Below are 13,859 nucleotides of genomic sequence, written 5' to 3'. Positions count from 1 at the left end.
ATATGAGAGAGAAACGAGAGAAATGATTGGCATTTTTTCAGTTTTACACATTTGCACATTGTTTTGAAATAGCACATTTAAAAACAACATAAATGTTTGTACTGTTCATGAACGGCAGAGAAAATACTATTTTGATCGACTTTGATTAATTGTTAGAAATTCTGTGATTACTACACAGAAGTACTAAATAAAGATGTTAATGTTTATTCCAGTTCTGTGTGTTAAATATCTAGGTGTTTTTATGTGAATGTGGGTCTTTTAGATCAATTTTAGTGATTTTGATCATGTTTCACATTTTATTGTCACATACGCGCTGGTCTTGGTCTTGTCTTGGTCTCGGGTTCTTGACCACAACACTGACTGGAAGTTTGTTTTCCTAACATATATACAGTTCTGATTGTAAGGATTGGTTTTCGAAGTTTGATGTTGGAAATAAACTGGCAAAGTATTTCTTCTGCACGAATCTGTTCTTTTATATTCATGACATTTATTTGTATTCTTTATGCATCTGAGTCTTTAAAATGACTGAAATTGCACACTAAATCTCTTTGCCAGGATAATTTATAAACATTAAATCTGATGTTAGTATCCAACGGTTACTCAGCACTGAAGTAGCCTTTCTACTGAATACTTTTTTACTTTTACTTGAGTAAACATTTTTTTTTAAATTAGAGCTACTCTTACTTGAGTATAATTCTTTGGTACTCTACTCACCTCTGTTTAGAGGAAAGGTTTAGTGGTTTAAATAATAATGGAGACAAGAGAGTTAATATTTTTCAAGAAAATACAAATCTGCATTAAAAACAATGAAGAGTAAAAGTAAGATAAGAGAAAAACAATGAGACGGAGGGTAGGTTAGATCTTCCTTAATGGAGCGGAGAGAGAGAAAATGTCCATAATCATTGAACTGTAAATGTTATGAATTGAGTTGGAAAAATGTTATTGTCAAAAATCATAGCTTTAATCCAAACAACGAAAAGCAGAACATTGATCGTATTCCTGTGGCTCTCTCTAATTTTCATAAACAAGCCCTTCTGGCCTGGTCACTGATGTTCAAACATCATTTTTCTCCTAATAGGTATTTTCTTTGGAATACCAAAGATATATGTTATAAGAAAAAAATCTCTGTTTTTTGAAAACTGGTTGGGAATGATATCCCACTGGTAAGTCAACTTTTCAATGAAAAAGGAAACCTCTTAAATTACGGTATCAATAATGCCATTTTAAGATTCCTATAAGCCCAAAACATTTTGCTATTTTTTTTATGCTGTTCCACCAGGTGTTATAATGTTATTTAAAGGTCAGACTTCTCTGTTTTCGAAGGCCCAAGACTTCCAACTGATCCAACTGATGCTTACTGTATATAGGTAGACTGTGTTTTCAAACCAAATCTCCTAAAAATAAAAAAACAAGCAAATTCCAAGTAAACTGCATCTCAGTTCCTTACGTAACTTCCGTCTGGTCTGGTCTCAGGAGTATGCGGGAACAAAACATGGTCTCTACCCAATAAATATTTACTAGTAAACAAGGCTTAAGAGGTTTCCTTTAAGATCAGTCACAGCTGTTACCCAGTAAACTTGCACATCCTGCAACAGTTACTGAGTCTGTCTCTCACTGGTCCTGTGAGTACACCAGGCATCTAAGGCAAGGTGTATGTTGCTTCATTCTGGACAATATTTATGAAAAATGTGAACTTTATTTTAAGGATGTTTTATTTGGAATCACAAAAATATAAAAAAGAACATTCTGACCATTTCTTCCCATGTATCTTCTTATATCCAAAAATGTAAAAAGATTATGATTAAACCCTCATGTATCTCTTTCTTTAAAGGAAGCAACAATTTATTTTTCTACATTGTTCTCCTCCATTTACAAAAAGGCTGTTTAAACTTTATCTTTATGCTGTAAATTAAAAATATGTATCTAATCCCTTTACATGCTTTACGTGTAGCTTTACCTAATTACTATTTTAACTTTTATTCAGTTAATTTTTTTTTATTATTATTATTTTTGTTCAAACCCCTGGACATCATTCACTGGGAATTGAACGTATTTCTTTATGTACTTATTTACTTTTTTTTGCTTTGTTTGTTTTTTCATCAACAATGTTTTTATCACAGCTACTTACCTTAACGAAATTTCATTTTGTTTACACTTTTGTGTACAAAATGACAAAACAAAATAAGTCTAAAGTCTAAATGTCGTATTTTATAAAGAATTTTCTAATAAAAAAAAAAAAAGAAAGAAAGAAAAGCATTCAATGAACAGTAGGTTGCGCTATCCGCGAAGGTGGTAAGGAGAAGAAGAAGAAGAAGAACCTCCTCCCATGATAGAAGACGGAGCGACGCATTTCCGGCTTCAGTCTCGAGCTCCAGCACTACCAAAATGGCGAAGATCGCCAAAACACACGAAGGTAAAAATCTATTAAATAGTAGTTGTTTCAATATCTTCTAGCTATTACTCACATTGATGTTTGAATAAATGCACCACCAACTCTATCCCTGGAAGCAGCACGCGCTATTCTGCTCATTTAAGGATTTTAAAGAGGATGAACAGCAGGCCTCTGACGACGCAACGCGGACGGTTTTATATAATGGCGCTGGTTGCTAATGCTAACTAGCTGGCTTAAAGCGACACATTTCCTGTCGCTGTTTTCTTTTAATACTCGGATATATACATAGTCTTTAATTTGCTCTTCGTGCTAAAGCTAAGAACGTGCATTAGTCTTGATAATTCACGTGACTTTTTGTCGTCATTTAGTTTAATGTTTTGCCATCGGTGTTAAGGAGGAAGGCTAGCGCCTAGCATGACCCCCATGTAACCAGCAGTAACCTACATAACAAATGCCATTATGTTCATTATAGAATGTTCCATGCAAAACTCCGGTTTTACAAAACCACTTCTGGGTTCTTAAAAAAAAATGTTTTTTTTATTATTTCATAAATAAAAAAATGTCAATATGGCCCCTTCACTCACGCGTTAAATAATGATGCTGGTGGCATTTAATTTATCAATCCTTAGTCTTTAGTTTTTTGTATCTTGGGTTTTTTTTTTTTTTTTTTTTTTAAAATGGTGCGAAATGATGTCCCAAGGTTTTTGTTTTTTGTTTATATTTCCAGTTCTCTCCTATTTTTGTCCATATCCCAATTTGTTTGAGGCGATGTTCAAAATAATTAGTGAATATGAAGTTCTGAAGTTTTAGTCTTTTACTTTGTATTGTTCTTGTTACATTTTTTATTGAGAATATACATTTGTTTTTTTTGTTTTATTTATATATATATATATAACACCTATTATATAGCAAAGTATAAATAATACATTTAACATAACGAATCACCTACAGTTTTTTCTTTTCTTTTTTTTTTTTTAAAGATCTTAGCATCTTTTATTTTTCTTACAGTAAATTAGGATGACGCTTTGGAAACTTTTACAGGCCATCTGCTGCTGATGTTGAGCAAGCTCTGTACTGGTGACTATGCAGTTTAGGCCAATTCATGTCCATTTCTCATTCTCAACAGATGCAGCGGTTTAATTAAAGACAATTTTTGGACTAATTCAGTGTGATTAGGGGGAGTGGTGGCCCAGTGGTTCGGGGAATCCAGAGGTTCTGAGTTCAAGCCCCACTCCCACAGACTGCCACTCAGGGTCCCTGAGCTGCACAATGGCAGCCCCCTGCCCCCCAAGGGGGAGGATTATATGCAGAGGTGCATTTCTTCAGTGCGAGATCAATAAAGTTCAATTATTATTTCACAGTTAATTTGCTGTTTGCTGTCTGATTTTTTTTTTTTTTTTTTTTTTTTATACTTAAAAGTAAAAAAATAAATAAATAAATAAACGTAACTTGTATCAGTTGCCTTCTCAGGATGAAACTTAATAGTTTAAAAATAATAATTTCTGATTAGCCCCTCAATGTGTGATGTGATGTTATCCTCGCTTAAGTAATCCATTGATCACTTTAACCCAACGGTTGAGTAATGTTTTCTCTTTTTTAGAGTAAGGAACACTTTTAAGCTCAGATTTAATCAACGCTTATAGTTTTAATGAATGTATGTCTCGTTATCAGTTGTTTCTAGTCTCAGCTGTCACTAAGCATTTCATTTACACTTGGAATATTTATAAACCACAAAAGCATCATTTGTTTTGTTTATTTGGGCGTATTTTGTTCCAACCTTTTAGTTCAAATGATTGGTTTATTGGAATGGACAGGGTTAGTAATTCATTAAAAATAGAATAGATATAATCCCTTTACTGTTCCACAATTGGGAAATATTTGAAAAAGGCAAATAAAGTGGGATTTTATTATCTACCTATGAGAGATGATGAATCTGTTTGACATTAGATAATACGGGGATCATCTGGTCCCAGTGAGGTAGATCCACTGTGACAATCCTCAAGACCAGCTGCTGAAAAAGGAACTAAAAAGAAATTTCTCTGCAGTTGAATAACAAAAGCTTGCTTGATTAACCTGAAAAAACATTAAAACATTTTTTAAACTTTGCAGTCAATGCAGAGAGTTGGTAATGATGGATTTTAGCATCCTTAAATTTGCCCCTATCTTTGTAATTAGTTGAAAGTTACATAAATATAAAACCCAAAGGCATATTTTTAACACATCTGTCCTTCAGAGACTCATTCCTGGATAATGTAGAATACAACCCTGGCTAATTTCTGACGCCTTCCAGTGAACGTCCTGTTGACTAAATTGCTGCTTGATGCAGCAGATATCATGAATCCAGAACTGAAGGTCTTTGAACTGTACCGTTATTGTCGTATCCAGCATTAATTTCCCGCGCAGTGGTGAAGGATCAACACATGGACTTTATTATTCATAATTTTTCATTTTTATTCCTTCTCTTGAAATTAGATATCGAGGCCCAGATCCTGGAGATCCAGGGGATGAAGGCCTCCCTGCAGGAGGAGAATGGAGAGCAGGGAGTGGGCCTGGTGTCCACTGGCTTTTATGACCAGGAGATCTATGGAGGCAGCGACAGCCGTTTTGCAGGATATGTCACCTCAATCGCAGCAAACGAACAGGAGGATGTAAGTAGATTTAAAATTTGCGTTTTATTCTGCTGCTTTGTGTTCTCCCGCATCATTTTTGGCCCCGTGGAGCTTGACTGCTCCCCATACGTGTTCTATACGCGAGCTAGGAGAATCTTGCCAGTTTGGTGAGATTTGACTAGACTCCTGCTTTTCCGTTCCTCCTCAGGACGACGAAGACGACACGTCAACAAGCTTACTGGGACAAAAGAAGCCCAGCTTCCACGCGCCGGTGGCGATGCTTAATTCTATCCCCCAGTCAGATGAGCAGGTATGTCCATGTTTTTCTGGTGCATCTCATCGTTATTTAAAGATGACGGAGCAAAAAAAAATATAAAACTGCGTGATTTTTGTGTCGCAGTACGACCCCTTTGCAGAACACCGTCCACAGAAGATCGCAGATCGGGAGGATGAATACAAAGCCCGTCGCAGACAGATGATCATCTCGCCTGAGCGTCTCGATCCGTTTGCTGATGGTAATTCCTTGTCGTTTATGTTTCCATCACATCGACACTCCCCGAACTTTTAATTTCCCCTCTGCTCACGTTTGTGATTTTTCCCTGTTCATAAACATCAGTAGCTTAGCTTTACCGCTCAACCCTTCGACCACATTGCTCTAGCTTGCTTCCCAGACTCTGTGCCTTCCCTATGGTCAATCCTTCCTTTTTGATTTAAATCCAAATAAAACTACAGAATCATTTTTTTCTGTTAAGGAGAGTCAGTTTTCTGATTTTACCAATAATAAGCTTTTTTTTTTTTACTGCCTGATTTGGGACTCTATAGGGTTAACCATGTGTTTAGGGGGAGAGGTGGTTGGGTCTCGCCTAACAAACATGGGTAGCAGTTGGGATGCGTGTGCGTCGAACGGTTTACGCTACCCAACATGGCAGACAGCATGTGAAGACCTGGGTTAGGTCCGGCGCCGCTGACCTGCCGATGCACTGTGCTTTTCCATACTGGGCACAGTCACGTAGATCCCAAGGCAGTCAGAGGAGGAAAGACCGAGCAGCAGAGACTTACTGCTAACCCCCAGATTCCACATCCTCCGTCTCCGCCCCGCTCACGTACCTCGTGTGGAGTACTTGGCTGTCATTTTAATCTAAGGGAACCGTTCCACATCCACCGCTGCTCCTCCGTTCTTCACCGTCAAAATACGAAGCCAAGTTATTTTTTGCTCCGGTCCGGCCAGGTCAAGATCCGTAATTGCAATCGCACCAAACAGGAAAAAGAACATCGCAGATCCAGTTTGTCAAATTAGAATATGGTAACGACAGATCGGTAACTACTAATTAGAGCATAACTCTTGTAAATACCCAAAAACTAAGACCGTTTAATTGAATGATTGGATGCTATACTATTCATACTTCATCATACCAGGAAGCAGATTTCTCATCCTGATTTAAATATTTATTTTACAGTGAGAGGCTTAAAAGTTTAATCAAATCCAGTCAAAACTTCAAAACAAACTTCTTATCTCAGGCCTGGATGAAGAGATGCTGAGTTTCATACAAACTATGATCACAATTATCCCTGTTACAAAAATCCCCCAAAAAAGAAAAAATTTGGGCAGAAACTGAACATCCTGATGGTGATTTTAATGTTATATTAAATAAAGCGTTGTTTATTACCAAATCCTTTTATCCTATGAATTTAATAATATCGCGCATGCTCTCCTCGAGCTCCGAGGAAGTCTGAGCGGAGCAGGACAGGAGGAACAGCAGAGGCTGCTTTGCGCAGGCGGTCTGGAGCGGAGCGGAACGGTTACGGAGGATGTGGGATGTCGGGGTAATTTTGTAGCAGTAACGCTCCTTAGCTCTTACATTTCTCTGTTCTGTCCAAGGCCCAGAAAATAAAAAGTGTTTTAAGACTTTATTCTGATCATCGTACGGATTAAACCGCATCCAGTAGTTTTTAGATGGATGTAAATCATGGGCCTCTACATAAAAGTCCAGTATAAAACTTGCTTTGTAGACATATTTAAGGTTTCTTAGCATTTTCTGCTCTGACTAAAATCAAAGCAACTTATTAGAAGCTAATTTTCAATAGGAGCGTCAAAAAACGGCCGGAGAGTTTCAGATCTGGTCTAGTTTCTCTGAAACCTGCATGTAGAGAGAGCTCTTTGTGTAACTTTGTCATGTTAAAATATATTTTTATTTTACAGCTCTCTCCCTGTAAAATAGAAATATGTTGCCAAGAAAAGTTGTGTGCGAAAAATACCACAGGCCCATACTAACTGTCCTTAATTTCTCTCCTACAGCAGTACTGCTTTGCCAGTCCTGTACTGCACTCTGTAAAGGGTGCAGCAACTCATCCTGTGTAGGTTATGGGGAAGACAGTGCACTTGTCAGTTGGGTCAGGGTCCACTGGCCGCTTGTTTGGGAGGCTGTGATGGGGAATGAGATGCAGCGCAGCTACTTCAAAACCTCAGCCCCTGAGCACCTCTTTGATTCGGCCTCATAGATCCAACCAGTCCAAATTTGGCTTCATATCTTTACATTTGGCTCTCAGAGGAAGCAGAGTTTAATAAAAGAGGGATCAGCCGTGCTGTTAAAAATCCACATTTTTCCCCTGCAGATGTCATTTTCTGCTCATTGTCCTGTAGATCCATTGAATTTTGCCAAACTCTGTAGTGAAAGTCAAACCAATGTGGACCAAAGTGTCGGCATCAGTTGTTTGTAGTTTGGTGGGTATGCCCCGAAGAAGATGCATTGTTCTTTGAATGCCATAAATCATTGCAACACAGGTGGTATACTGTTGTTTGTGACTTCAAACCCTTTTCCAAAGTGTTACTAATGGTAAAGAGAAATTTTCTAGGCTTCTTTTCTGCCGGTTGAAGTCTGACTGCAGAAGGACCCTTGGCACTGAAAGTGTACGTATTCTGAGGAGCACAGCCCAGGAGCCCTGCATCAGTGATGGCTATACTTCTTAATCCACTTAAAGAAATCATCACAACCTCAGCTTTTCTCATGTATCTGTTTGTTTTTCTCTAAACTGCTATGACTCAGTTTAAGAACAACCTGTAAATGTTAACACAATTCAGTAGAAGTTGTTTTGCTAATCAGCTGTTAGAGCAGGAACATAAGTAAATGTGTTGGTAACGAGCTTACTGTGTTTGCGACGGCTCGTCCTCCACTGTCCCTGACGGCTCTTCTTTGTTCTGTTGGTGCTCTTTCGCGCAGGGGGTAAAACACCGGACCCTAAGATGCAGGTCAGGTCGTACGTGGACGTGATGATGGAGCAGAACCTATCCAAAGAGGAGGTGAGACTCTAAAAGAGGAGTTTATTTCCTGTACAGCTTGAACAGAAGCTGATGAGGCTCCTGCAGCTTCATTTATGGAAAAACAAAAAAATAGAATCTCCCTTTCCTGTTTTCTGCCTAAACATCTATTCCACCACCTCTTAACATGATTCCCAGTTCCCAGTTTTATTTAATAGCACTTAAAGGAAAAGTTCAGTCAGCGAGGAATATATAAAGGATCATTATTTATACCTAAAACTAATTGTTTGCTGTGAATTTAATTAATTTAGCTTTAATCAGTAAAAAATAAAAACAAATTTTCGCTGCGATCAGTCTAATATATAGAACCCCTCTAATATGGAACTCCCCCCCCGCCATCTTCCAGCAGTGACGTCACGGTGCGGTAAGCCTAGCGCCATTCTCCCCGCTTTCCAAGCTAAATCAATGGGAACTACTAGACACATCTGCAATCAACAACAATTATTGAAGATTTCCAGAGGACTTCACCATTGAAATTCACCAGAGCTATAGTGAAACTGACAATGCCCACGTGCATGGCAGCTGGATGCTGGAATACATCGGGTAAAAGTGAAAAAAAGAGTTATTCCACCTTTCTGATTCCTGATCCTCCACGGACGGGTTGGTCGTTGGATCGCCAACTTGAAGAGGGAGGATTTACCATCGAACTTCTGGCCAGAGAAAAAACCCGTAATATGTAGCCAACATTTGGAAGAAGAATGTTTTCAAGATGACTTGGATAATAGCGCGTTGTGACAAACACCAGATACAGCACTGGGACTTGATCAACAGCCGATACCGCACCGTGACGTCACTAACCAGTAGGTGGCAGTAGTGTTCTTTGACAAACATGGATGCCTCCAGTAAAGCACATTCACATGAAAATTACCCTGAATTAAAAACACTGATCATTTATTGAACAGGATGGAATCATTTCATGATTAAAGAACTTTCAGAAGTTTGAATTCTAAACATGAGCGACTTTTCCTTTAAACCACCACTTTCCAAACTGCAACCAGTACGGCGAAATGAACGTCAGGCTTCCAGAATGCGCATCCTTTCGTACTCTGGAAAAACAATCTGGTAATAAGTAATAGTGTCTTAAATTAAGTCTATTTACCCCTAATTTGAGCAGGGAAATAAGAATATTTGCCAATGGAATTACTATTTTTACTCTAAAAATAAAATAATTAGATAATATGCACTTGAAATAAGACAATGCAATTGTTTTTTTGTTTTGTTTTTTCTTATTTTAAATGCAATTTGTCTTGTATTGGCAAAGTGTCTAACTTACCTGCTCAATTCAAGGAAACTGCCTTATTTAGAGTAAATTTTTTGTTGTGTTAAAGCTTAAAACCTGAATTTCAGGGGAAATAACTGATCAGCGTTCTGCTGTTTATACTAATGCTGATTTATTTCCCATCTCTGATGCGATTCCTGAGACACAATATAGCAGGAAATGCACCACGAAATCAATAGATGAACATTTATTCATTTATCTAATAACACGATTTAAAAGTTCAATCAACCAGTAAATCCAAAATTAGATCATTAAATGTCCAATCAAGTGATTAAAAGCAAAAAATTACTTGGATTTATTTCAATATGAATATAGTGAAGGATCTAAGCATTAAGGCCTCCAGTGTGAACATAGCCTTAGTTATCATTAATATAAGAAGTTATATAAGCGTGTTAAAGGTTCTGTCAAAGCTCAGAAAATCTTGGTTGTTCTGCCACATTGAAAGTGCAAACGAATGACGGATTTAGATTGAAATCTGGCTTTTTATTCTGGAGAAGGCTCATTTAATGGCTGGTTTTAACGTTTCGTCTGTCCCGGTCTGTCTGTTTAGAGGGAGATCCGCCTGCAGCTGGCAGAGAAGGCCAAATCAGGAGACCTGAAGGCGGTCAACGGCTCTGCTGCCTCCCAGGCCGCTGCCAAACGTAAGCGCCGCTGGGACCAGACAGCTGACCAAACCCCGTCCAACGCCACACCCAAAAAACTGTCCAGCTGGGACCAGGCTGACGCCGGCGCTGAGGTGATTCTTCACATCCAGCCTGTTCTGGTTCCTGGGGAAAAAAACCTGACTTCACTCATCCTGCTCTGTTTTAGACTCCAGGACACACGCCGGCGCACACGCCCTCCAACAGCCGCTGGGATGAAACTCCTGGTCGTCCTAAAGGCAGCGAGACCCCGGGGGCCACCCCCAGCACCCGCATGTGGGACCCCACTCCCAGCCACACCCCCGCCGGCGCAGCTACCCCCGGCAGGGACACGCCCGGCCACGCCACGCCCGGCCATGGCGGCGCCACAGGAAGCGTCCGCAAGAACCGCTGGGACGAGACCCCGAAGACGGAGAGGGAGACGCCCGGCCATGGCAGCGGCTGGGCAGAGACCCCCCGAACAGACCGAGGGGAGGAGTCTGTGGGGGAGACCCCCACCCCAGGGGCCAGCAAGAGGAAGTCCCGGTGGGACGAGACGCCGGCCAGTCAGATGGGATCCTCCACTCCACTGCTGACCCCAGGAAAAACCCCGCTGGGAACACCGGCCATGAACATGGCCACGCCCACTCCTGGTAAACACCGTCGCCTCGGCGACCTCATGGAGACTTAGAGCTCTCATTTCCCCTTCATGAATCCCACCTTTGTTTGCTTCCAGGTCACCTGATGAGCATGACCCCAGAGCAGCTCCAGGCGTGGCGGTGGGAGCGGGAGATCGATGAGAGGAACCGACCGCTCACCGACGAGGAGCTGGACGCCATGTTCCCCGAAGGCTATAAGGTCAGTTCCTTTCTGTCCGCCGGCTGACTGTGACCCGTTCACCTGCTCTTCCAGCTCATCCCTCCCTCCTCTCTGCAGGTTCTACCTCCTCCAGCAGGATACGTTCCGATCCGAACCCCGGCCCGTAAGCTGTCGGCCACGCCCACACCCATCGGGGGCATGACGGGTTTCCACATGCAGGCGGAGGACCGCACCACCAAGCAGATGAACGACCAGCCCTCAGGGAACCTCCCCTTCCTCAAACCCGACGACATTCAGTACTTCGACAAACTGCTGGTCAGCAGCCGGACCGTTTTACCGCTAAAGCTTCACGCCGTAAATCATCCCATGAACTGACTGTCTGCTGGTTTCAGGTCGAGGTGGATGAATCGACTCTGAGCCCGGAGGAGCAGAAGGAGCGGAAGATCATGAAGCTGTTGCTGAAGATCAAGAATGGGACCCCCCCCATGAGAAAGGTCAGTTTTTACCCGTTACAGAAGCATCAACTGCTGCAGGATCAACACCCAGCGCTGAGCCTGCGTAGCCGCAGCGTGAATATGTGCTCGCTACACGACCTCCCCTCTGAGGAGCTGCTGCTGCCCGTGGAGCTCAGTGGACTGATGACTCTACTGGGAGCAATGGAAACCAGCAGGACCTCAGCTCTATGTTCTTCTTAAGCTACTGTCACACCTTAACGATTTAGACCATTCCTGATGTACGAAAAACCCGTCAAAAATGCTGGCATATGCTGGAAAAGTTAAGGGTACCAGGGGTTGACGTTAAGGATTTTTTCGGGCAACTGACTTTGAATTTGCCCAGAAACAATTTTTACTTGCCCAGTATAATGTTTGATAAATATAGTTCCTAATATTCATTTTTGTATATATATCAATGGAACATGTTTGTTTTTTTTAAATGTTTTTTGTAATTCAGTATTTTTTAAGTTTCCAGGTTCCTGGTGTGTATCTGCATGCGTCAGATAATGAACTCAAGCCTACATTACCGTGTTAACATGCTTTTCAATCCTTCCTGCACATTATTTTCAAACTAAACTTTGCTTTAAAATGTTGTGTGCTTGGAAAAATACAAAATGTAATGTTAAAAATCAAAAAAAAAACTTGACAGGTTAAAAACTTAAGATAAATCACAAGACAGAAGTCAATGTCACAAATAAATAACTTTTATTTTAGAGTCACAGTATGTTTACACAAGATAATACTATTAATATAATGTGACTTTTCTAGAGAATCGGTATACATAGTTATTTTATTCAGGGTTTCCACAGTCTGACATCATTTCAGAATCCGTGAACAAGAGGAAGACTTTTTTAGAGATTTTGATTTGTTGTATTAAGCTGAAGGATACAGATGCAGCTTAAAGTCCATAAAAGGACCTTTTTATTTTGGGATATCTGTTGAATGTGACCTCTGGTTCTGACCCGTGCCGTCCTCCTCTGCCAGGCCGCTCTGCGCCAGATTACAGATAAAGCTCGGGAGTTTGGAGCGGGTCCGCTATTCAACCAGATCCTGCCGCTGCTCATGTCCCCCACGCTGGAGGACCAGGAGCGCCACCTGCTGGTCAAGGTCATCGACCGCATCCTCTACAAACTGGACGACCTGGTCCGGCCGTACGTCCACAAGGTGAGGTCCGCGGCGGCGAGGTGGGTTCACTCTGCGAACGTCTGCCGTTCTCTAACGGTTCTCCTCTCTGCAGATCCTGGTGGTGATCGAGCCGCTGCTGATCGATGAAGATTATTACGCCAGAGTGGAAGGCAGGGAGATCATCTCCAATTTGGCCAAGGTATCGTTCTTGTCAGGCTGCTGCAGTATGAGGAGGTTTTAGCGAACCATTCTCGCCTGTTGGACCGGTCTGTGGTCAGAACGGGGCTAGTTGTTCGCCAGATTGACGCATGAGAGCATGCAGACCTGGTGTTTCCAACTGGTCTGTTCTCAACCTGCACCCGTTGGTTACAAAGATTTGAATAACCATTCTTCTCTGGTAGATTCAGTCTGTTTTTTCCCCAGAAGGACGACCTGTACTGAACTTGATCAGCTGGTTGATTTTTAACGTTTACGTGCGTTTCGTGTCCCAGGCTGCCGGCTTGGCCACCATGATCTCCACCATGAGGCCGGACATCGACAACATGGACGAGTACGTGAGAAACACCACCGCTCGAGCCTTCGCCGTGGTGGCCTCCGCCCTCGGCATCCCCTCCCTCCTACCCTTCCTCAAAGCCGTGTGTAAAAGCAAGAAGTCGTGGCAGGCGAGACACACCGGCATCAAGATCGTCCAGCAGATCGCCATCCTGATGGGCTGTGCCATCCTGCCTCACCTGCGCAGCCTGGTGGAGATTATAGAACACGGTCAGTTTTCAGCTTCTGGTTTCAGACATTCATTAACAAACCGTTAAATCCAAACAAAAATCTCAGTTCTTGTTTCGTTATTAAAAGAAAATTACGGTTTAGTCGCATCTGAAGTTGAGTAAATCGATACTTGAAGGTCTTTAACACTAGGGCCGTTTTTCCATTCACAAGAACGCGAGTGCGGACTCGGAACAGAGGAAAGCAGGGTTCCCGCGGGTCCTTAAAAAGTCTTAAAAGGCATTGAATTCTTCAAAATAAAACTAAGGCCTTAATTGGTATTAAAATGTCTTAAATTAGTCTTTCGTAGGTTTTAATTTTTAAATCATCATAAATAGGATTATTTTTATTACGATTTATTTTTGTAATCTAAACATTAAAATTGATTTTTTTTTGTTATTATTATTAAAAAAATAAAATAATGGCTCGCCATTATTGGTTCCGTC

At 41.2% G+C, this 13,859-nt stretch overlaps 1 protein-coding gene across 5 annotated transcripts in view; it reads left to right on the top strand.

Annotated features, from left to right (window-relative positions):
* Window positions 1–2,313: 2,313 nt before the first annotated feature.
* sf3b1 (splicing factor 3b subunit 1) overlaps window positions 2,314–13,859 on the top strand; it is a 17,856-nt gene continuing 6,310 nt past the window's right edge. Inside the window, exons 1-13 of one of the 5 annotated variants that reach the window (XM_015391940.1) lie at window positions 2,314–2,413; window positions 4,865–5,040; window positions 5,210–5,311; window positions 5,402–5,516; window positions 8,220–8,299; window positions 10,147–10,332; window positions 10,407–10,869; window positions 10,953–11,074; window positions 11,153–11,350; window positions 11,428–11,529; window positions 12,514–12,693; window positions 12,767–12,853; window positions 13,146–13,416. In XM_015391940.1, the coding sequence (XP_015247426.1) occupies window positions 2,386–2,413; window positions 4,865–5,040; window positions 5,210–5,311; window positions 5,402–5,516; window positions 8,220–8,299; window positions 10,147–10,332; window positions 10,407–10,869; window positions 10,953–11,074; window positions 11,153–11,350; window positions 11,428–11,529; window positions 12,514–12,693; window positions 12,767–12,853; window positions 13,146–13,416 (2,110 nt within the window). In that variant the 5' untranslated portion in view covers window positions 2,314–2,385. Of the gene's footprint in view, window positions 2,414–4,864; window positions 5,041–5,209; window positions 5,312–5,401; window positions 5,517–7,297; window positions 8,300–10,146; window positions 10,333–10,406; window positions 10,870–10,952; window positions 11,075–11,152; window positions 11,351–11,427; window positions 11,530–12,513; window positions 12,694–12,766; window positions 12,854–13,145; window positions 13,417–13,859 lie in introns of those variants that run through there. The other 4 variants (XM_015391941.1, XR_001481754.1, XM_015391943.1 and 1 more) reach the window with 4 other exon arrangements.

Source organism: Cyprinodon variegatus, unplaced genomic scaffold (assembly GCF_000732505.1).
Source record: "Cyprinodon variegatus isolate N-32 unplaced genomic scaffold, C_variegatus-1.0 Scaffold565, whole genome shotgun sequence".
Classification (NCBI taxonomy): domain Eukaryota; kingdom Metazoa; phylum Chordata; class Actinopteri; order Cyprinodontiformes; family Cyprinodontidae; genus Cyprinodon; species Cyprinodon variegatus.
The sequence above is the reverse complement of the archived record's forward strand: the minus strand, read 5'-3'. Positions and strand labels throughout refer to the sequence as shown.